This window comes from Rhinoderma darwinii, chromosome 4, assembly GCF_050947455.1.
Source record: "Rhinoderma darwinii isolate aRhiDar2 chromosome 4, aRhiDar2.hap1, whole genome shotgun sequence".
NCBI classification, from domain to species: Eukaryota; Metazoa; Chordata; class Amphibia; order Anura; family Rhinodermatidae; genus Rhinoderma; species Rhinoderma darwinii.
In genome coordinates this window covers 192,203,496-192,228,436 of record NC_134690.1, presented here as the reverse complement: position 1 = coordinate 192,228,436, position 24,941 = coordinate 192,203,496, and the positions used below count along the sequence as shown (strand labels likewise).

At 40.9% G+C, this 24,941-nt stretch overlaps 1 protein-coding gene across 4 annotated transcripts in view; it reads right to left on the bottom strand.

The window, feature by feature from the left end:
• The window catches only part of FAM135A (family with sequence similarity 135 member A), a 113,187-nt gene that overhangs the window by 40,978 nt on the left and 47,268 nt on the right, over positions 1-24,941 (bottom strand). For all 4 annotated transcript variants that reach the window (XM_075862003.1, XM_075862005.1, XM_075862006.1 and 1 more), the window contains 4 exons: positions 19,482-19,561; positions 9,367-9,506; positions 9,210-9,280; positions 6,125-6,298 (listed from right to left, as the gene is read on the bottom strand). In XM_075862003.1, the coding sequence (XP_075718118.1) occupies positions 6,125-6,298; positions 9,210-9,280; positions 9,367-9,506; positions 19,482-19,561 (465 nt within the window). The remainder of the gene's footprint in view (positions 1-6,124; positions 6,299-9,209; positions 9,281-9,366; positions 9,507-19,481; positions 19,562-24,941) is intronic.

The following is a 24,941-nucleotide window of genomic DNA, read 5'->3' as shown; positions in this document are numbered from 1 at the left end:
TGGAACTTGTTCACCGTCCGGGTCCTTTGACTCCTCTTTTTGATAACCCTTCCTTCCCTCCGGCAGTGGGTGTGGATACATTCCTCTGTTGGGAGAAACGGGACGGTAGAGGTTTGGCTCAGACCCTTACACCTGATGGTACAATTAGGTCGCTGACTGCTGTCTCTGAGTCCTGACCAGGAAGACGATCAATATGGTGGTCTTATTTTCAACTGAGTTCCTATCTCACTTTCATAGGTGATTGTCTTGTGTTGCTACAGGGTAAGACTCCTCTGGAACAATATCTGTCTTTGACTTCTGCTCCTTCTCATGTGCTGTCCTATTTACATGGTATCCTCCAACCTGGATATTCTTACTCTCAATTGACATTCACCACAGCTTGGGATGAGGAAATGGGAGTTCGGCACTCTGAGGAGGAATGGGGAACTTCTTTCTTACTGGCTCATAAGTTACCGACTTCTTGTTTTGCTCAGGAGAAAAACTATAAAATACTTACCAGATGGTACCGCTGTCCTTCCTTTTTGCATAGGATATTTCCTGATGTGTCTGCCAATTGTTGGAGGTGTGGGGAGGCTCCTGGAACTAGGTTACACATTTGGTGGGATTGCCCCAAGCTCCGTCCCTTTTGGGAAAAAAATCTTTGATCTTGGCAACAAACTTTTTGGCACTGACGTTCCTACATCTTCTTCTATTGAAATATTTCAAAGAGTAACAGTGTAAAGGTATACGTTTAATTTACTAAGGTGTAAATATTCTGCCTGTATAAACGTTTAAAATAATTGTTTAATTGTCAAAATTATTAAAATTGGTAGGGCACAGAGTGCCAAAAGATCCAGGTACAGGCGTTGGCAACCAGATCAAGAGCGCAGACTGAATTGTATGTGAGAAAAAGAGACAATCAGCACGCACCCATTCATGGATGCCTGAAATATCTAGTGTGAATTGTCACATAAACCAGCTCAGAGTGCTTGGCAAATATTGATAAGATCTGATTGCCACAGATTAGTTAGCAGGCACACTCCCAACGCGTTTCTGCACCATGTAGGGGAGCGTCCTCAGGGGTACGAGTTGCCTGAATTATTAACGTAAAGTTTAGAAAGTGCCTATCAGCTGATATTCAGCTGTTCGTTTGGTGTAACGGCGCATATGAGACATCTGATAGTGGTCTGACGCGCGCCGGGGAAACTCGGAAGTTTTAACAACCCAAGCCCCACCCGTAAGGCGTTGCGTAATATCGGGCCGTCCAATGAAGGAGTAAGGCGTGTGAAGACACACGCCCCAACAGGGGGCGGCTCCATAGTAACCACGCAGCCAATGGAAGAGATGCATAAAGCATCAATGGTAACAAGGGGGAGCTAAAGGCGGCCAAGACATACAGCGCCGATACCAAGGCTGGAATAAGCGCCATGTATGCCAAACAGGGGATCTAGTGAGCAGATCAGTGCACACAATCCAGCAAAGTAGCGTATCACTGGCGCAGGTCATACAAGAAACAGATCATTGAATATGATATTAACGGAGGGAGACAGAGCAACACTGAGATGAGGGGCCAATCTCAGGACACACTGGAGGTGTCAAAGAAAAATCAGTGCGGGAGAAGCAAACTAAATGGGCATGGTGTATTATAAGAAAGGAAGGTAAGATATAGACTCGTTAAGGCCCAGTGGCTTGATGGTTTGCATCCTAAAAATCCACTGGGCCTCCTTCTGTAAAACACGTCTATCCCAATTGCCTCCCCTGGCAGGAAAACTGACATATTCCATACCTTGGAACCTAATAGCAAAGGGGTCTCCCTTATGATAGTCCCATACATGTCGAGAAACAGAAGTGTCAGCTTTATTCTGAATGTCACAGATATGGTCCCGGATTCTGCGTCTGAACTCCCTTATTGTTTTGCCAACATACTGCATCCCACATTGACACGTAATCAGGTACACCACCCCCTTGGTGATCTGTTTCTTGTATGACCTGCGCCAGTGATACGCTACTTTGCTGGATTGTGTGCACTGATCTGCTCACTAGATCCCCTGTTTGGCATACATGGCGCTTATTCCAGCCTTGGTATCGGCGCTGTATGTCTTGGCCGCCTTTAGCTCCCCCTTGTTACCATTGATGCTTTATGCATCTCTTCCATTGGCTGCGTGGTTACTATGGAGCCGCCCCCTGTTGCGGCGTGTGTCTTCACACGCCTTACTCCTTCATTGGACGGCCCTATATTACACAACGCCTTACGGGTGGGGCTTGGGTTGTTAAAACTTTGAGTTTCCCCGGCGCGCGTCAGACCACTATCAGATGTCTCATATGCGCCGTTACACCAAACGAACAGCTGAATATCAGCTGATAGGCACTTTCTAAACTTTACGTTAATAATTCAGGCAACTCATACCCCAGAGGACACTCCCCTACATGGTGCAGAAACGCGTTGGGAGTGTGCCTGCTAACTAATCTGTGGCAATCAGATCTTATCAATATTTGCCAAGCACTCTGAGCTGGTTTATGTGACAATTCACACTAGATATTTCAGGCATCCATGAATGGGTGCGTGCTGATGTCTCTTTTTCTCACATACAATTCAGTCTGCGCTCTTGATCTGGTTGCCAACGCCTGTACCTGGATCTTTTGGCACTCTGTGCCCTACCAATTTTAATAATTTTGACAATAAACAATGATCTCTTCTTCTATTGGGTTGCTTTCCATGGTTCCTGGATCACTCCCACACCTCAAAAAGGGTATCTTTAGGCATTTTCTGACTGCAGCTAGGTCTGTCATCCCACATCATTGGAAGTCTAGTACTGTGCCTTCTTTGAAGGAATAGGTAACGGAGCTGAACGGGATTATGAGGATGGAGGAATTGAGGTCTGCTGATCGGGGTACATCGGAGGTCTTTGTTCGAACCTGGTCAATTGGATCCGGATTCCGGGGTGGTGCTGATCTGCCTCTCTGGTTGGATGGCCTTTTTTGTTGACTGCTCATATAGCCAAAATTTGTGTGCTTTTGTCCGTTTGTGTTTCCCTTTGTCGTCTCGTGTTTATGTAACCTTGTGCTGAAATTTGCACTTAACCGCGTCTTCTTTACTCGTTTTTTTTTTTTTTTTTTGGGACTGGTCTCCCTAAATATTGCACTACCTTTGCTGTACATAGGGTACTGGTAATTACCATTAGATTTTATTAATTTCTTCCCATTACTTTGCTGGTTGGGAGGCTACCTCCTACCAATGTTCATATGTCTTTATAACATTTTATACAGTCTGAATTTATTGCATTGCACTGCGTGCAAACTTTTGCAATTTTATGAGATGTTTTATATGGTCTGCTATATTTTCTAATAAAAAATTTTGATAAAGGAAAATTAATAAAATAAATAACACTGGCTACGTAAAACCAAGCGGATTTCTAATATCATTATTCTCAGTTTTTTGTCAGAACAATGAGGGGACTATATAGAGACTGGCATTTCAAACGACAGTCTTAATATATTTGGTGCATTTTCTGGCAAGGTAAATTAGTTTAAGAGGTGCAAACCGTTAAAAAAAAAAAATTGACGCTGCTTTGGCTGCGCCATTACCTATGCCAGCTTCTGGCATAAATTATGATAAATCAGTTGCTCTAGTGGAGGCTACGTCCCCTTTAGTAAAACCCCGAACTTTTTTCTCGCCACTTCTGAAAAGTAGTGAGTAAAGTAAAAAGTCTAACATTTTGGTGCAACTATGTCATATGCCAGAAAACTGGAGTAAACCTTCTGATGCATTACCCCCTACAGTATGAGTCTGCTGTAATTCTTGTTAGCTGCTATTAAACAAACGTCACAATATTTTGGGCTAATAGTAAAGCGGATCTGTTCCCATATTATGCTGCCCTATTACGGGACAGCATAGTGACAGATCTGCTTTAATCATTGTATAATGAGAAGAGCTGCAACTTTTAAGTTACTATTCACCACTTTCCATAGCTTTATCTGCTGTCTGATTTGCCCATACAGACTTCCATTTTTTTGTAGTGGAGTTTGCTACAATTGTATCCTGTTTAGATAATCCTTTATGAACAGTCTGAACTGATACATTGTAGCAAACCAAGAAAGTAGAGATTTGTGAGTTAAAAGTTTAACCATTAAAGCTACATCAATCAGCCATAATATTAAAACTCCCTGCCTAATATTGTGTAGGTCCCCCTAGTGCCGCCAAAACAGCTCTGAACCGTCAACGCATGGACTCCACAAGACCTCTGAAGGTTTCCTGTGATATATGGCACCAAGATATTAGCAGCAGAACCTTTAAGTCCTTTAAGTTACGAGGTGGGGCATCCATGGATAAAACTTGGATTTTTCAGCACATCCCAATGATGTTTGATCGAATTGAGGTCTATGGAGTTTGGAGTCCAAGTCAACACCTACAATTCTTTCTCATATTCCGCAACAATGTTTAGTTAAGTCATATGTGTTAAAGTAACATTTACATGAATGCCAGGACCCATGGTTTCCCAGCAGAACATTGCCTAGAGGATCACACTGCCTTTGCCAGTTTTTTGTCTTCCCATAGCGTATCCTGGTACCATCTCTTCCCTAGGAAAAGGGACTCACACACACCCATGCACATGACGTAAAACGAAATGTGATTCATCACATCAGGCCAACTTCTTCCTATTGCTCAATGGTCTAGTTCTGATGCTTACATGCCCATAACAGGCACTTTCAGTGGTTGACAGGAGTCAACATTGGCACTGTTACCGGCCTGCACTTTGCAGCCCCAAACGCAGCAAGCTGTTATACACTGTTTATTCGGACACCTTTCTATTACAATCAGCATTAACTTTTTCAACAATTTGTGCTTCAGTGGGATTGGACCAGACATGCCAACCTTTGTTTACCACGCGCATCAATAAGCCTTGGGGGTCCATGACCCTGTCCCCGGTTCAGCGGTTGTCCTTCCTTGTACTGTTCACTTGCTGCCTAATATATCCTACCACCATTGACTGGCACCATTGTAACGAGATAATCAATTTTATTCACTTCACCTGTCAGTGGTTTTAATATTACAGCTGAGCAGTGTATATGTACTAAACTTGCCCAACTGAGTACCCTAATAGTGTCACGGTTAAAAGGATTGTAAGGGATCAAGTCCTTTTTTTTTTTTTTTATTGCCTATAAAAGTGATCTAATTACCGTATTTTTCGGACTATAAGATGCAGTTTTTAGCAAAAATAAATCTGGCTAAAAGGTCCCTGCGTCTTATAGTCGGTGGTCAGGGTACCCGGCAGTGCCGGGCCCCCTGACCGCTCCTTACTTAAACCATTCCCGACCCGTGGTGTGCCGGCACATCATGGAACGGGGAGGGGATGATGTATGGATCGGGCTTACACGTTGAGCCCACTCCATACACTGCAGTTGTCAGCTTCTGACACGCTGCTCTAACGGCTAGGAACAGGGATGGCGCTGTTCCTGGCCGTTTAACTAGTTAAATGCCGCGGTCAATAGCGACCACTGCATTTATAGTGGTTTTCCCATGAAGGACATTTATGACATAGCCACAGGATATGTCATAAATATCAGATAGATGCGGGTCCCACGTCTAACTCTGCAATAATAAAAATAAATAAAAATGCCATGTGTAAAAAGCAAATGCAGTAAAATTGTTTTCATACTAAATAGGTAATTAAAGCCAAGAATTTATAGTTCAATAGTTGTGGGAAAGTACTACCCCCCCCCCCCACAAAAATAGTTTTGCTTATTCTGTAATCTCTGTTATGAGAGTGGTTTTGTTACTGCATTTACACTTTTACTGAGAATTTGTTACACTTGACAATTATAAAATGAAGTATGACCCATTGTGACTCAGGAGTTACTTCCCCCTCCATTGGTAAGAGAAGAGTTCCTTAGATTTAGGCCACACTATATGTAAATGACCATCTTGTAGAGTGCACAATGTCAGTAATCTACGTACAGTGTAGGAAAGTTCTGGAGGGGTGAATTTCCCATAGCCCAAGAAGGAACTGAAAATGATGCCTAATGTAATTTTTTAAACAAAAGTCAAATAACATCCCTTATAATCTTCTAATGCACACGACTGCCTCTTAGCCCTGTATGAAGATGATTTTGTGCTGTTTTACATATGAAATAGGATGACATTCACCTGATGAGCGGCTGATGCAACGCAGCCAAGGACCCATGAACTACGATAGATATGACTGAGAGGTGAAAGTAATCGAACATTAAATTGATGTGGTGATGAAGGCCTCTATGTAGGTTAAAGTGCAACTTTAAATTTCGACTACTAATTTGTTGCAAGGCGTTAGGGTCATTTGGTCTGAAAAGAAAAAAGGAAATATTTTTATTATATCATCAAGTGGTTTCTATTTCGGTCACTGAAAAAGAATGGCTAGAAACATTATTTTCAGTTCAGTGATATGCCTAGTGTATTTTAGGTAACACTTAGAACAAGAAAATTTGTATACTCACTGTAAAATCTATATTTTGTTAAACCCATGGTGCTGTGTCCCCCAATGGATTCATGTTCCTACCACTAGGAGGCGACACAAGGTAGGACAGAGTCTTGGCTCCACCCAGGCAGATCAATTGCAAACCAATGAATGTAATTTTTTGCATAAATCTCTTTTGTAATCAGTTAATGAAGAGCATCTATCAGATGTTGTGCCTCTACCTGGAGAGAAGCAGATCAGCACTGCTTTCTCGTTAATCAGTGGGGGACACCGCACCATGGGTATATGCTTCTGTCACTAGGAGGCGACACTAGGTAGGGAAGAGTCTTGGCTCCACCCATGCAGGCCATAACCTTTCCACAGACGCTGGGTAATTCAGTTTTTAGCCTAGTGTCGTAGAAGGCAACATGACCTGATACTCTTTAGCTTTCTGGGGAGGTTCTGTGAGGATTTTTTTAGGGACTTTGTTTGTTTTTTTTAAGTAGTATGGACGCTTCTCTTCTAGGGGCGTTTCTAGGGTTTTTCTCCCTACTTACACACCAGTCTTGCAGTAACATCAAATACTGGCTATGCGCTGTAGCTCCAAAACATACAATCCAAAGTTAGGGTGCAAGGTCAGGATCAGCCAGTAAACATCCAGTGCTAGTAGGGCAAAGTCTCAGTTAAAAAAAATCTGAAGTTTTATTGTGCCATCTTAGAATAGATACAACAATCCAGGAATAAAAACTAGCCTCACCATGTCTCATTGGGTCTTCGCCAAGTTCCTGGCAACTCTCATAGCGCTTCTCCATGCCAGTGGAGTCGCTGTCATGTCTTACCTGGACAACCTCTTGGTGAAGGCACCCTCAAGAAATTACAATCTCCAGATCTTTTTGGACACTTTGAGAAGATTTGGATGGGTCATCAACGAGGAAAATCCTCATTGGTCCCAACTTAGTCATTAATAAGGATAAGGTGGTGTTCCGACCTGCTCCGTCTTTTCTACCGAAGGTAGTCTCTGCCTTTCATATTATTGAGATTTTTATCCTTTCTTTTTGCCCCTCTCCATCTTATCAGATCATAATATGAACGGCAGAAACTACATACGGTAGAAAAGACGGAACAGGTCGTAACACCATCTTATCCATGACGGAGTTCGGACCAATGAGGTTTTTCCTTGTTGATGATCCATCCAAATCTTCTCAGAGTGTCCAAAAAGATCATGACATGACAGCGACTCCACTGGCATGGAGAAGCGCTATGAGAGTTGCCAGGACCTTGGCAAAGACCCAATGAGACATGGTGAAGCTAGTTTTTATTCCTGGATTGTTGGATCTATTCTAAGATGGCACAATAAAACTTCAGATTTTTTTTAACTGAGGCGTTTCCGGACTTTGCCCTACTAGCACTGGATGTTTACTGGCTGATCCTGACCTTGCACCCTAACTTTGGATCATACGTTTTGGGGCTACAGCGCATAGCCAGTATTTGATGTTACTGCAAGACTGGTGAGTAAGTAGGGAGAAAACCCCTAGAAACGCCCCTAGAAGAGAAGAGTCAATACTACTTTAAAAAAAAAAAGAGCCCCTAAAAAAAAAAAAAACCTCACAGAACCTCCCCAGAAAGCTAAAGAGTATCAGGTCATGTTGCCTTCTACGACACTAGGCTAAAAACTGAATTACCCAGCGTCTGTGGAAAGGTTATGGCCTGCATGGGTGGAGCCAAGACTCTTCCCTACCTAGTGTCGCCTCCTAGTGACAGAAGCATATACCCATGGTGCGGTGTCCCCCACTGATTAACGAGAAAGCAGTGCTGATCTGCTTCTCTCCAGGTAGAGGCACAACATCTGATAGATGCTCTTCATTAACTGATTACAAAAGAGATTTATGCAAAAAATTACATTCATTGGTTTGAAATTCGCAAATGAAGAAGTATTTATATGAAACATTTAAGTTTACTATAAACAAAATAACCAGTTCTTATAGTTTTCTAGTTCCAATAAAGCACGAAAACAGAACTAAATTACAAAATATCATTATTTTGCTTCCTACAAGATGCGAAGAGCTCAACTCTTGGCAGTCAATCTAGAGAACTAAATGTTATAATCCCCTGAAGGACACACAAAAACTTTATAGGGGATATCCACTTTAAAATGTTACATTACAAAGTGGTTAACATGCCCGAGCAACAACATGGCAGAAACTTGTATGAAATAAAATGTTCAGTGTTTCAATTATTCTAGATATATAAAACTTACTGAAGCTTGTGGGATCAACTAAAAAGAGAGTCTACCTTGTCAAATCCTATAAGCTATAGAATGGACAAGATCAGAGCAATCCTATCAGGATTGTGGAAGACTCACTTCTAGGGTTGTTTTTAATGTCATTATGGAGAAAAGATGGGTTTTATTTTGCTAAAATTAGAAAATATATTAAAACCTCGGTTCAAGCCCAAGAAGAGAATCCAGATATTGATGCTGGCCCTACAACGGTGTATGTAACCCAGCCTAATTCTATGGGTAGGAGGTAAATAGATGTCAATTTCATTACAAGGTGCTAGATATCTGAAACCTGCATATTTTCTGTTATTCAACACATAAATCTTCATGACCTCACATATTGCGGGTACCAAGGAACATCTGGTTTGAGACCTGTGAGCACAGGCAGGGAATATATCTAGAGTAACAAATTTAATTTACTAGTATTCCTGTGTCACTGCGGAGACACTATATTTTGCAGGGTAAGACACACCTTATGAACACTCCACTCCCGTTAATGTATCATCTAGTTCAGTACTTACGAATAGTCTGTGTCTGTAAAATACAGGTCAACGGAAAGTTGAAACACAAGCTCATTCAACGTCTCCTCAATCTGTGGACAGGTACATTTTGTTAGAAGAATATTGCCAAATAGATACATCCATTCAAAATGTTCTTCACGTAAAATGCGACTCTTACCTTCCTTTCGTCTAGGAGCATCTTAATTTTGAAGTTCATTACATCATTGACTGCTATCTCCTCATTTTTGTACAAAATTTGGAAAATTTTACTGCAGGTGACAGTATCTTGCACTGAAGCTGGAAAAGCCAAGTCATCACCTTAAAAAAAAATAACAGCGCCATACACTATTGTCAGGTAAAATAATACATTAAACTTTCAGTTACAAAGTTAAGAAAGATGTTAACAAGTAGAACTAGACTTTTTCTTATAACCGATACGATCTAATCCTGATGATAAGGTCAACAAAATTTGAGCTTGGTCTGGTCTAATAAACAAACTGTCTAAAAGGCTTATTTTATATACTTTACGACAGATTTATTGATGCAAATCAATGGCATTTTGGCATATGAGGGCGCAGGGTTTTTGTCAGATGAACAAAATTTACACTGCTGACGTGCCCCTGCTACTTTTTGATTCTCGAACAGTGTATTTACATGTACCTATTCTTTGTGGTTTTAACCCGATTTTAGTAACACCCCCCCCCCCCAGAAAACCCGCTCATGTAAATATACCACAGCAAAACTAGTACTACAGTGTAGATAGTGTAAATATGTAATCAAAACTATAGCAAAAGCAGTAGTAGTAGTATGGGATGTGCAGTGGAACTTTATGGGCCATAAGAAAGCACATGCAGAAGGATTAGCTTAAGGGCTAGTTCACACTGAGTTTTTTTACAGGAGGAAAATTCCTCCTGCAAAATCTGTTCCAGGCGTTTTTTTGCACAGTGGTTGGACAAAAACGTGTCAAAACACTCGAGGCGTTTTTTTTCCGTCTCCCACTGATCGAAATGGGGTTTTGGAGGCGGAAACCGATGGGAGGCATTTTTTGGACGTTTTTTGATGTTTTGCGGAGCGGTTTCCGCGCCAAAAAACTCATCAAAAAACTGTGTGTGAACAGGGCCTTAGACTTCTGCATTGCATGGGTGTGCGGTACATATGGGCATGTAGACAGACGTGCCTGCATTCAATATTCAGCTGTATGGAGGGCTATGCAATAATTGCTTTATGAGTATTTTCTAAACTTCAGAAGTAGGTATATATTTATTTAAAACCAATGGACAAATAAAATTAATGGTAGCTGCCCAGCACTCGTTCCACTTTTACTGTCTGCTGAATGAGTAGCACAGACTAAATAGATAATCTGCATATAAATAACATGATTTAAAGTAATAATCACATCTTTTGTTTCTGAATAAATTGTAAACCGGAGGTGGGCCCGCTTAGAGGTACTTTTTACACAATGTGATTCATTGAGAGCTAAATCTTATAGGAAAGGCGGCATTCATATTTTTAAAACATTTTTAAATATTAAATAACCCAATTCAATTTTATCGTTTTATAGTTGGAGTAGCAGAACAAAAAGGGCAAAACAGTTTATTCTCTGACACACCAAGTCTCATATGTCAGAAACAAGGTTCCTGTTCAGTAATTTGCTGCGAAGATGAATCTTTGTAGTCTGGGATGTGCGGTTCCAGTCTTGGTGTCTAGCAATGTGCCATGCATGCAGAAAGTACAGCGTTTGTCACCTAATCTAAAGTAGGAAATATTGCAAATGCCTGAAAATGCAGCTTAAAAAGGTTTGGATAGAAGATAAAAAAATTTCCAGAAAATTGAAGGAGATTTATTTCAGCATCTTCAGCAAAAATTTGGACTAACACAAAAAAATAAATTTTCAATAAATTCAAATAAATGATCGACTAAAAGAGCAATTTAAAAACAATGGCAGTGTGAAAAGCCTCACGGAAATACATGCAGCCACGTGGCGGCCGTTAAAAAAAACGGCCATCACGTGGACAATTTATATGTTCGTCTGAATAAGCCCTGAGTGACCCCAGATTTTGTTTTATGGTTATTAGTAGGTAGCTCTGTTAGAACTGTTCGGCTGCGCAAACATCATAATAGATCCACTAACTCCTTAGAATAAAATCACCTGACCAAGCTTCTGTCTGCTATCCGTCTGCTTCTGCTATATCCGTCCTGTGATGGTGCGGGTACTGCCAGTGTACACACACGATCAGCGGCAGGATCACGGCTGTTATACACCGCCTGGCTCCTGCCGGATTCTAAGCGCGCTCCGATTCTGTCAGTTTAACCCATTAAATGTCGCTGTCAATAGCGTCAGTGACATCTAATGTGTTTGACAGAGGGAGCTCCCTCTGTCACCCCATCGGCACCCCTCGCAAAGAAATCGCGGGTCGCCGTCAGGTTTCCATGGCAGCCGGGGGCCTAACAAAGACCCCCAGGTCTGCCTTTAGCAAATGCCTGTTAGGCCATGCCTGTCAGTTTTACACGGACAGGCAATAATGCTTTAGTATACTAAGTATACCAAAGCAATATATATGAGATTAGCAGATCGCATAGTGAAGTCCCCTGGTGGGACTAAAAAAAAAAAAATGTAAAGCAGTTAAATAAAGTTTGTGAAAAAAAAGAAAAAAAATTTACAGTCAAAATAAAATAAAACTTTTTTTTGCCCAAAAAGTGGTTTTATTTAGTAAAAGTGTTAAAACAAATAACACACACATATATATAAATGGTATCCCCACGATCGTAACGACTTGAACAATAAAATGAACATATTAATTAAACCACCGGATGAACGGCGTCCAAAAAAATACAACGGCAAAATTTTCTCTTTTCTCCCATTCCCCCCCATAAAAAAACAAATAAAAGTTAATCTATAAGTCCTATGTACCCCAAAACAGTACTAATGAAAACGACACCTTAGCCCACAAAAATCAAGCCCACATACGGCCACATTGACGGAAAAATAAAAAAGTTACGGCTCTTGGAATGCGGCGATGCAAAAACAAGTAATTTTTTTCTAAAAGGGTTTTTATTGTGCAAACGTAGAAAAACATAAAAAACCTTTACATATTTGGGATCCCCGTAATCGTGCCGACCCATAGAATAAAGTTAACATGTTATTTACGATGCATAGTAAACGGCGTAAATTTAGAACGTGAAAATGCTGGAATATCAGCTTATTTTCAATTCTCTCCTAAAATAAAGTTAATAAAAGTTAATCGATATATTATAAGCATCTAAAAATGGTACAATTACAAAATACAACTCGTCCCGCAAAAAACAAGCCCTTATACGGCTATGTCGACGGAATAAAAAAAAAGTTACGACTCTTGGAATGCGACCGTGAAAAAACAAAAAATAATCCTTGGTCATTAACGCGCAAAATGGCCCGGTCATTAAGGGGTTAAAGTTCGTAAGGCCACATCTACCTGGCCATAACACGACTGTGGTGTACTGGGCTGTAATAGAGAATCTATAGGTGTCTATGAGACTCTACTAAACCTCCATATGCTTGTTTTAAAATGGAGGCATACACAGGTTGTTTCTGTTTGATTCTACACAAGCACAGCAAAATAAAAATAAATGAGGCCATGTTCCATCAGACACTATTATGGAGGCAGTGCGAGGTGCGAGACACCATGTGGCAGCACATGGAACCGCAGGGAACTTCATGTGTCTGCCACGTGCATGAGGATTAAAAGGTCAGAATATCTAGAGCTCGCCTCCCAGACCATCAGCAGAATATATTCCATCAAAAAACAACATTTTTAAAACATGGCTCCAAAATTATGTTAACAAGGCCAATTACTTTCGATCCTCTGGAATACAATCACCATGTTTAAAACGGGCATAGAATTCAGCATCATTCACCAGATATTGGTCCTCATGACCTCAAAATATAGTTTACAATCTGCACTTGCCTTACAATAATTATTTAATTTCAGGTCCAATTGTAGTAATCTGCAAAAACAACATAAACTGTATCAAAATACTATCCCATTACACTGGGATTTTCTAACTTGTGATGCACCACCCTGTAGAAGCAAGCTTTGGTAGATTCCTAAACTGAACGCACCACATAACAATATTGTTATCAAAATGCAGAGCGTAAGAATGTATTTCTATTAGAGAGAGGCATGCAGGCATCCCAAATAGCATTTTTATGCTTGGATGACTTGGAGACAGGATTTCTAAAGAGCAGTGTCACTGCAGCTGCCAGGAATTTTCTGTCTATATTTCTGTAGTTCCCTTATTGGATTATTATTATTTATTTTAGAAATGCCTTGGGTTCTGACAATAGCAGTGAACGAGGCTAGAATCTTTCAGCATCAATCATGATCAAATCTAGGCAGACCCGCTTTCATACGGTGTGTGTGTCCAAAGCTACATGTTAACTCTTGTATAAACCAAAAATTGAAGCATGCACTAGTTAGGCCTCGTTCACATCTGCATTGGGGTCCCGTTCTGATGTTCCCTTGGAGCTTTCCGTCAGAACGGGACCCTGGACAGACAGAAACGGAAACCATTGATTTCAATGGTGACGGATCCGGTGCACATGGTTTCCATTTGTCTCTGTTGTGCACCTGATCCACAGTTTTGCTGGAAGCAATAGCATAGTCGACTACGCTATTGCTCCAGGCAAAACGATAGGTCCGGTGCACAACAGAGACAAACGGAAACCATGGGCACCGGATCTGTCACCATTGAAATCAATGGTCAGTTTGTGTTTGTTCAGGGTACCGTTCTGACGGAAATCTCCGACGGAACGTCAGAACTGGACCCCAGCGCAGATGTGAACTAGGCCTTAGATGTATGTAAAATTACTTCTATTCCATATTTAGCATGGATCTCCAATTAAATATTAAATCAATGCAGCTTTGTCAAAGGGAGAGAATGCACTTGCCAAGAGCTTTTATTATTCAATCCACTCCAAAAGTAAGAGCCCAATGCTTTGGCAGATAGACGGACTATTAAAGATCACACATAGCCGATAAAAAAAACAGTGTAAAATAAAATATATGGCCAGAAGTATGTGTTTTAGATAGAGGTGTAGGTATGATTATATTTGACATAAGCGTCTAGGAGTGACAACAGTTCCACCACAAAGCAGTAGACTACGCAACCTCACAGAGCGGGGCCACCAAGCGCTGAAGTGCGTGTAAACACCAACTATCCTCTGTTACATCGCTCACTACAGAGTTCTAAACAGTCTCTGGAAGCGACATCGGCTCAACAACGGTGTGTCGGGATTCATACAATTTTCCCTGGTCGAGCAGCTGCACACAAACCTAAAATCACCATGTGTAATGCCACGTGTTCTCTGGAGCGATGAATCACAGTTCACTTTTTATCAGTCTGATGGATGAATCTGGGTTTGGCAGATGCAAGGAGAACGCTACCTACCAAAATGTATAGTAACTACTGTAAAATTTGGTGGAGAAGGGATAATTGTCTGAAGCGGTTTTTCAGGATTTGGGCCCTAATTTCCAGTGAATGGTAATGTTAATGCTTCAGCATACAAAGACTGGACAATTGTATGCTTACAATGTTGTGGTAATTTGTGGAAGGCCTTTTCCAGCATGACTGTGCCCCAGTGCACAAAGAAAGGTCCATAAAGGCATGGTTGGGTGAGTTTGGTGTGGAGAACTCGAGTGGCCTGCACAGAGCCCTGACCTCAACCCCATCGACCACCTTTGGTATGAATTAGAACGTAGATTGTGAGCCAGGAACTCTCATCCAACATCAGCGTCTGACCTCACAAATGCACTTTGGCTGAATGAGCAAAAATTCCCACAGACCTTCTCCAAAATCTTGTGGAAAGCTTTCCCAGAAGAGCAGAATCTGTTAGAATTGCAAAAGGATCCCAACTGCATATTAACGCCCAAGGTTTGGAATGGGATGTCCAAGAAGCGGATATAGGTGTGATAGTCAGGTGTCCACATACATTTGGCCAGAAATTGTATGTCCGGTCTGCTAACGCCTTTTACTGTAGTTACACCGTTTTCTTTTTTCTTGTATATCCTGATTTAGGACACTTTGGACACTGCAACTTAGCTACAGTGTTTTTTTAGGGAGTTTGAGTATTCTGTCTCCTAAACAGACCACGCTTGAACTACCTCCTCTAACGCTGCATCTTCCCTACAACAGATTGGCTGCTGTGTTTAAAAGCATAAGACCACAAGTACATCTAGAAAGTCATTGCACGGGGATCCAATTTTAAATACTGATACAAATAGTCATTTTGAATGACTAAAATACAAACAACGTAACCACCAGGGAGAAAATATTCAGAGCCAAATGAGTCACAAATAGTTGATCATGTAGATCCAAATTAACTTAATGACCTACAAGGTGTATAGAGCTCCACCTGAGCTTTTTTACGAGAGGACACCGCCAACGCCACTTTCAACAATAGATGTAATCTCATTACTTAGCATCATTATTAATTCACAGGGGTGTTTTATGAAGCCATGATTTTCTGACCTGAAAGCTGCATGGTCCTAAAAATGGGAATGCTCTTTATTATGTACCATAGTGTAAGATCAACCAAAAGGGAGATTTATTGTTAATGAGGTGTCCGGTCAGCAGAATCACTAGTGTGTGTCAAGGAACCTCTGGACTTCATACATAGTAAAAGGTGAAATTATATATAAAAGGAATATAATCTTTGTGGTTTGAAAAAATAAATTGCATCCCGATATGGGTTATGTTTAAGATAAAAAAAAAAAAAAAAAAAGTTCATTAAAACACTCAACTACTTGTGTCATTCTCCTCAATGGGAAGCATTGTCCAGGTATTTTGTCTCTTCTCTAAAATGTTGTAGCGAAAGCCCTGGTAAAACAGTATGCGAATGAAAAAACAAATTGACATTAATACATGTGTTTTTTTGGGGGGTTTTTTTGACACTGGATTTTCTATCAACTTTAATTAGAAAAACCATCACAAGGTTACAATAAAGCAGTAGTTGTGAAATTAAATAATAAAAAAAAACCCTCTATGTTTGGAGAAAGCCAACACTTTATGTATTATGGCGCACTAACTGATGAAATAAAAGAAATACACTAAAACATAAAACTTGGAGTGATGTCTTTGAATTTGAGAATTTACTGAAACAAGCCAAACAAGAAAACACTGCTAGAAATATACTATCCTCATTGTAAAGCATGATGGTGGCAGCATCGTGAAGTGGCGGTGCTTTTCTGTAGCAGACTTTGAAAGACTTGTGAAGGTAGATGATCAAACCAATGTAGCAAAACACAGGAAAATCCTGGTGGAAAACCTGCTGCAGTCTGCAAGACTTCAGAGAGTGATTTCCACAAGACAAAGCCCAAACTTCAATCCAATTGAGCATTTGAGACCGAACTTAAAGAGGCTCTGTCACCAGATTTTGCAGCTTCTATCTGATATTGCAGCAGATCGGCGCTGCAATGTAGATTACAGTAACGTTTTTATTTTTAAAAAACGAGCATTTTTGGCCAAGTTATGACCATATTTGTATTTATGCAAATGAGGCTTGCAAAAGTACAACTGGGCGTGTTGAAAAGTAAAAGTCCAACTGGGCGTGTATTATGTGCGTACATCGGGGCGTGTTTACTACTTTTACTGCGTGCACTGAGAGTTCGGCAATTAGGGCTGTACAGGCAGCATACGTGGGCGGAGTTAAGATCCTGAGTTACTAAGCTAAAATGAATTACCATAAAAGGCGGTAAAACTTTAAATGACAATATTTCGGACAAGAGGAGGACGTGAGGAGAGAACACATCAATGAACTATGGACAGCTGCGGCCACTACAGGGTCAGGACGTTTTATAAGGTAAGATGGTGATGACAGGATCCCTTTAATGCAGCCAAGAAGTCTCCTATTACTGCTGTATAACGGTTATACACCTTACATCAAACAAAACCAAGTTATTCAGAAAACATATATACTGCTAGAGTTTAAGATGCCATTTATTTAAAGAGAAAACATCTCACAGAAAAATCACTGAAATATAGAAAAATTATATTTGTACGATGACGGCAACAAAAGTCTTCACAGAAAGTTTTAGGGTATGTTCACACGGCTTATTTTCGGCCGTTTTTCGGGCCGTAAACGGCCGAAAAATCGGCAGTAGAACGCCTCCAAACATCTGTCCATGGATTTAAATGGGAAAAACGGCGTTCTGTTCCGACGGGCCGTTTTTTTTACGTGGCCATTAAACGGCCGCATTAAAAAACGCCCGCGAAAAAGAAGTGCACGTCACTTCTTGAGCAGTTTTTTGGAGCCGTTTTTCATTGACTCTATAGAAAAACAGCTCCAAAAACGGCAGTAAAAAGGACAGCGAAAAACGCGAGTTTGATTAAAAAACAGCTGAAAATCAGGAGCGGTTTTCCCTTGAAAATAGCTCCATATTTCCAGACGTTTTTTTATTAAGAGTGTGAACATACCCTTAGGCTTCCCAAGAGATAAACTTGGTTAATAGGTGCAAATAACAGTACTGCAAGATGCCCTGGGGCATCACATTGTATACGTATTTGTTTACTATGGCAGCAAATTAACCCTTTCATGCCCAAGGGTCATTGATGCCCCTGTGTCCAGGTAAAAATTTTCCATTTCTGATGTGCACTTCTTTAAAACGATAATATCTTTGCAACCAGTTTGAATATCAACTACTTTTTTTTTTTACAAGACCTGAGGCTTTAATTTTCTACATTAGTTAAATTAATTGCATGTTTTACATTTTTATTATGAGCAGACAAAATCAATAAAAATGTGAAGAAAAACGTTATAATTTTTTATTAATTTGTGTATAGTGCCCACATAATGCCACAGTTCCCACTGTAGATAGTGCCAGACACAGTGCCCATGTAGATAGCACCAGTGTCCCCTGAATGTAGTGCCCATATAGTGGCACACCCCCCCTGTAGATAGCACCACACCCCCCCTGTAGATAGCACCACACCCCCCCTGTAGATAGCACCACACCCCCCCCTGTACATGGCACCACACCCCCCCCCCCTGTAGATGGCACCACACCCCCCCCCCTGTAGATGGCACCACACCGCCCCCCTTAGATAGCACCACACCCCCCCCGTAGATAGCACCACACCCCCCCCCCGTAGATAGCACCACACCCCCCCCCCCGTAGATAGCACCACACCCCCCCGTAGATAGCGCCACACACCCCCACCGTAGATAGCGCCACACACCCCCACCGTAGATAGCGCCCCACACCCCCCCTGTAGATAGCACCACACCCCCCCTGTAGATAGCACCACCCCCCCCCTGTAGATAGCACCACACCCCCCCTGTAGATAGCACCACACCCCCCCCCCCGTAGATAGAACCACACACCCCCCCCCCCGTAGATAGCACCACACCCCCCCCCTGTAGATAGCACCACACACCCCCCCCGTAGATAGCACCACACCCCCCCCCCTGTAGATAGCACCACACCCCCCCCCTGTAGATAGCACCACACCCCCCCCCTGTAGATAGCACCACACCCCCCCCCCCCTGTAGATAGCACCACACCCCCCCCCCTGTAGATAGCACCACATCCCTCCCTGTAGATAGCACCACACACCCCTGACAAAGGCTCCTAGGGCTGTCCTGTGTGAATCTCTATTGGAGTATACCTGAAGTATGCCCTAACAGCAGCCTCCCTTTAAATGCACAGGCAATAATGCCCCTATGCATTAAAATACAGAAAATTTAAAATAAATAAATAAAAAAAATGTCCCCTTGTGGGACAAAAAACCTCTACTGTCTGACACCTTTTATATAATTGATCTGTAAGAAATGTAAGAGGTTGTAGACAGGCTAAATATAGACCAGCTTTATTAAATTGAACAATAACCATTAGTTTGTGCAGAATTATCAATCTCTCTTCCATTGCTCTCCAAGATCAATTGTATTTTATTAGCTTATCATTCACCTCATTAATCATATAGAAATAAAAGGAGCATTGACTCTACATAGCGTCTGTACCGTTAACGCTTGAAGGACATGCTATAGATACTTGAAATTGACTAATGCCCCAAAGGTTACTTTTGGATTAATCCCATTTGTAAAAAGGATAAAAGGAGCGTTAATAGAAAGTTACGGGGGAACCATTAATATGGCAGTTTTGGAACGTTCATGGCTTAAAGGTAGAACGTCACATTAGCATATAGTAATATAGACAAAAGACTGATTATTAGGAATGATAAATGTATGCGCTTAGTCAAAGCAGGCTTTACACAGCAGAGAAGAAGAATCACGACAATGTTTGTGTATCATGTACTTACCTGTAACACGCAGAAGACTTGCTTCTATTCTATGTGGAATCCGGGGTGGAATTTTCATAGACGCTCGGAGCTGGTAAAATCTGAAGACAGACAAAAGGGCTAGTGGATCATAAACGGCACTTTACAGCGGCACGCCTGTCAACTCATTATGTGGGGTTGTACAATAGGTTTCTATCACCAGAAGGCAAACACCAAAAATCATTTCTAACATATATTACAAGTAATGATTGTATAAATGGATGAATAAATAGCAGAAGGGTTTAAGAGTAATTTTTTTTCTGTGTTACCAAATATAGAAGAGAATGGTTCCGGTACAGTATTACAATACATCATAAATACTAATAAATTAGAGGTGAACTCATCTTTGCTACAGCACATTGCTCTACATTATCACATACAAAATGACATGTATCCACGGTTCAAATCACACTAGAATCACTGGTCCCTATCTAGTAGTGCAGCGGTGTTACCTTGTGGTCAAGGAGCTTAGACATTCACCTGGAAGACGCTGCAGAAAAACGCTCAGTCCTAAGCCTTTATTAATATTGTCACACCTACAATACCAACCCTGGCTTTAACCGAAAGACAAGAAGTGTTTTCCGAGCGCCCAGACCCAAGCCTTGAATTGTTCTCAATGTTCACGCTCGCAGCAGATTTTCCACACTAGGGCCACACCTTGTATCTACAGTGGTGCTATCGTGTATATACACAGTCAAGTCACATTATTATGACCACCTCCTACTTTCGACGTCGGCAGCTTGTAGCCCATGAAGGAAGTGATGTGTCGTGGGCTGGCTTGGTGGGTATATAAGGTGAGCAATAGGCTGTCTGAACACGTATCACTCGTTGCTGCCATTGGTAAAAGGGGCGATCAGAGTCTAAAAGGGATGATTATTAGCTTTCGGGCCAAGGGTGGCAGTATTTCTCAAACAGCGTAGTTTGAGAAATACTGAGCCGACAGCGCAAATGAATCGCCAGTCTTAATAAATTGCCCCCATAATTCGCTGTATCTGAGGGAGCAAAGGAGTAAATGCCCCAGCTTAAAGGGGACTCATTGGTGCCAGATATCTTTTACACATACAGCAAACAGTGTACATATAGGCATGGTTTAAAGTTTAACACTTTTCTGTAAGAATTAAAAGGTGGCAGGTATACTTGTAGGGCTTGATAAAACACCATCGTGGCATACTCAAAGCCTATTAATAATTAGTCCTGAATTAATTAGGGATTTCCTGAGCACAAGGGATGAGGTACCTGCTGAAAGGCTCCTGCCTATCTACATTCTCATACTTTATTTTTTTGTTTAATAAAGCCCTTATTAAGTGAAGAACTAGTAAATAATCCCCATTACCAGTTGTATGAATACACAAATTCTGCGACTTAATAATTCAAAGAATGATATTTAATTTACTTCCACGACAAATGTTTAACGCTCCGATTACAAAATGTATTTGTAATGTTATCCTTCCCGACAATAAAACCGCACAATATAGCGTGCAGACTGTTAAGATGAAAGCCGATACAACCAGGAGGACAAATTGCTATCATTTCCAAGAGTCTTTCCAGCTACCATTTTAGCAGCACACATGATATTTATAATGAAGTTGTGGCGTTCTGCAATGTAACACCTTTCCTGGCATTTAACAGTTGTTTCATAATTTAGAACAACAATCTGAAGTAACAGATAAGAAAACATTCTGCTGTAAATAATTTAACGTGCCAAAAAATGAAGCAACTTGTGTGTCAGTTACGTTTAAGAGGCCTATAGCTATTAAAGTGTACCAATCCTAATTAACAGAACCCATGTACTATACTCTCCCGGCATCGTATGGTTGCCAGAGCAAACGTACTGCCCAGCGTCCAGGGGCATCTCCTCATGCCCGATGTCAGGTCCTAGACATGTTGGGGCCAATAGCTATAAAATGTAAAATACACTTTGTAATATATTTTCACTTCGGGGGGTGTATTTTCTGGTGTACAGAATTCTGTGCTTAACTAGTGGAGTCAGACTACAAACATTCTCCTCTGTAGCCAGGCTCCATGAGCAGAAACTACCCTAAGGCCAAATGCACACCATGCATATAGGTGGGGATTTGATGCACAGATTTTCCTGCGGCAAATCCGCAGCGTAATACAGTGCCAGCAATGTCAATGAGATCTCAAGTAATCTCATCTACACGTTGCATATTTTAAAATTTGCAGCACGTCAAATTTATCTTGCATTTCCACCTCAGAATTGTATCGAACAGGTTTATAAAAACACACCAAAATCCGCTGCACCTACTACCGCATCAAAATGTAAAAACCGCACCGAAAACGTTTACCTGCGGGTTTGATGCAGATTTTCTGCACCAAATTAAGCAACGTGTGCATGTAGCCTTGGGGTTCAAACCCTCGCCAGAGCCCTCCGTACAGAGCCTGTACAACTCCTTTAGTACGGAGCTGTAGAGACTTTGTGCACTGCTGTAAAGGTTCCATCGAACTCTGTGTTTATGGATATATTCTCATAATCCGACAGCAAAAAATCTGTATGAAAATCGGAAGGCATACGGAGGAAAATAGGGGGCATGCACCTCTACAGAGCCCTGCTATGGCGCAGTACAAAACGGAGCCGTAATATGGTTGTGTACATGAGCCCTTAGGTTGATCCTGCAGCTGCATCCTCTCAGATGCTACACAGCAGCCGCAGGGAGAAAGTGAGGACTGAGGAGACATTACAGCCTAAAGTGGTAAAACGGGGTAGCGAGTGGTGGACTGCCTCAGCGGAGGAGAGAACAACCTCACACAGAACAAGGCAATGTTCGGTGGGAATATAGTAATCATACAACAGGAGAGAGCGGAGTGTTTGCAGCACATATCACTGAAAGGAACAACCACTCGGCTCGAAGTTTTTATTTTTCATAGAGCCATCCTAAAAAAGTAGAAGTCAAAGAAATATGTACGAATTATATAAAATATGAAAGAATTTTTGTTAAATATGAATACAACTTTTTTTGCATCTTGAACTGCTCCCATCAGACACTTTATAAGGGTATGTACACACAACGGAGCTTTCCGAGAGTCTCCCGGGCAGAATTCCGAGGCTGACCCTTGGATTTCTGCAGCGGATTTAGTTTCATCTGCCGCAGATGCGCACATGTATTAGCCCTATTCAATGAGGCTAATCCACATGTGGCTACCTGATGCGGCTTCCGCGTCTAGAAGTGACGAGCCACTTTTTCTTCTGCAAAGCAGATTTTAAACCCTAGACGTGTAAACTATGACGCAATATTCCCGTAAAAAAAAAATCAATGAAACGCGGTTTCAACATCTAAATCCGCTTAAAAATCTGTCTTGTGAACATGGCAAACATTGTTTGCTAAAGGAAGGATACTCTCTTTCTTTACTTGTAAAAAAATAACACCCAAAACACGTTAACATAACTTAAACAAGGCCTAGTTCACATCTATGTTAGGGGCTTCCGTCGCAGATTCTGCAGAAAATACCGGAAACAATAGTGCAGCATGATGCGCTTTTGTTTCCGGTAAAACCAGACACCCCCGAAGGAAAACCAACGGAACCCATTAAAGTCAATGGGTTAGGTCGTCTGCTGGTGGTGTCCGTGGTACAACAGATGCTTCCAGTTATTCGATTGTTCTGCTCTTCTGATAGTACAGAACAGAATAAAGAATGTTAACATAGTATAACACAGCTTGCTCTATGTAATGAAACAGATTACAGAAAACCTTGACAGAAGGAGCAGCCTTGAGGAAACAAATTCCTATGTCTTCAGCCAGTCATACAGGGTTCTCTTTTTCTATACTGGGCATGTTCACTCGGAAAATGCAGTTCAATATCTAAGAGCTTAACCACATCTTCTTCCCAATGGGATCTGATCCAGTTTTTGCTCATCTGTCTACTGCTTTAGCACAGAACCATATTAGGTCGGCTTCGCACTTTGACGCGTTTTAGGTGGCATTTTTTTTATGCCATGTCTTAGGCTGGCCATACATTTTAGACATGTACAAAATGACACACACTAAAAATGCCACTAAAATACACATGTGAAAATGTGTGAAGGAGACCTTACCGATGTGTAAATAAGCTCGAAAACTGCTCACTACTTTATACTTACAAAAAAAATCAAAATATTAGGAAAAAGGTTACCACAAAAGTTAAAAGGTATTGCAATTATGGGTGAAAAATGCATCAGCTTAGACAATCCTAAAATATATCGAATTATAGTAATCCACAAAATGATCAGGTGTACTGTTTAAATTGGTAATATTCCGGATCTTTCATTTATGGTAAATCCTTCATATAAAATCTGTTTAAAAAAGAAAGAATAAAACCATGGCAAAAAGGGAAGTGTTGAAATAAACAGCAGCGCAGCAGGCTGAATGGGATATTCTTGATTTAGATTTGACTCTTTGTAGTGTGTGATTATGTTTTCTCAATTATAAACTAAAGCCAAAAATCATACAAAAAAAGAAATAAACAAATGTAGGAGCTCCTGACTGCGAGACAAGTCTAGCAAAGGATTAAGAGTCAACGGGGAAATGCATTTGTCCTTCTGCTTGTAGCACAATTATTTTCTACCCAGGGGTCAGGTTAACAAATTGTGGCTCTCTTTTGCACTTGTAGGGGGAACTTGTATTGATTTAGAAATAAAGAAATAACCCAGTTCATTTGGGGTTTGTTGTTTATTTTTAATGAACGCATGACAATTTATACATGCCTACAAACACACATCAGTCCATACACATGTACATGTATGTAGCGCATATTCTATATCAGTATGAATGACACCGTAGCACAAATGGTACCCATACTAATAATTCTTCTGGCATTGGGCCCAATAATGTCACATCATAAATTAAAATTCCTGCTAATCTAATCAAGTTCTGTTAGTTAGGGTGATAAGAAATAAGCCTAAGTCGCATTTTTTTCCATCGTTTTTATATAGTGCTGCTTTATTGTATTTTTTATGTAACGGTATATACGGTACTGTGAAAAAGGCTGCAAAGAAAGAATTCTTTCAAAAATAGAAGTGTTGATAGTTGTTTTGATCAAACAAAAAAAATTACAAAGTGAATGAACAGAAGAGAAATCTAAATCAAATCAGAATTTGATTTGACCACCTCTGTCTTCAAAACAGCATGAAATCTTCCAGATATACCTGCACAAAGTCATGGATTTTGTAGAATTATAGTCAGGTGTATCATTAACAAATTATACCAAACAGGTGATAATGATCATCATTTTCATATGTAGGTTTAAAACCAGTCGTTAACTGTAACAGAAACAGCTAGGTAGAAGGCTTAAAACTGGGTGAGGGACAGCCAAACTGCTACAAATGTGAGGTTGTGGAAGGCTGTTTCATGTCACAGGTCAAGACTGAGCACAGTAACGAGACACAAGGTAGTTATACTACATCAGCATGGTCTCTCCCAGGCAAAGATTGAAACACAGAATGGAGTT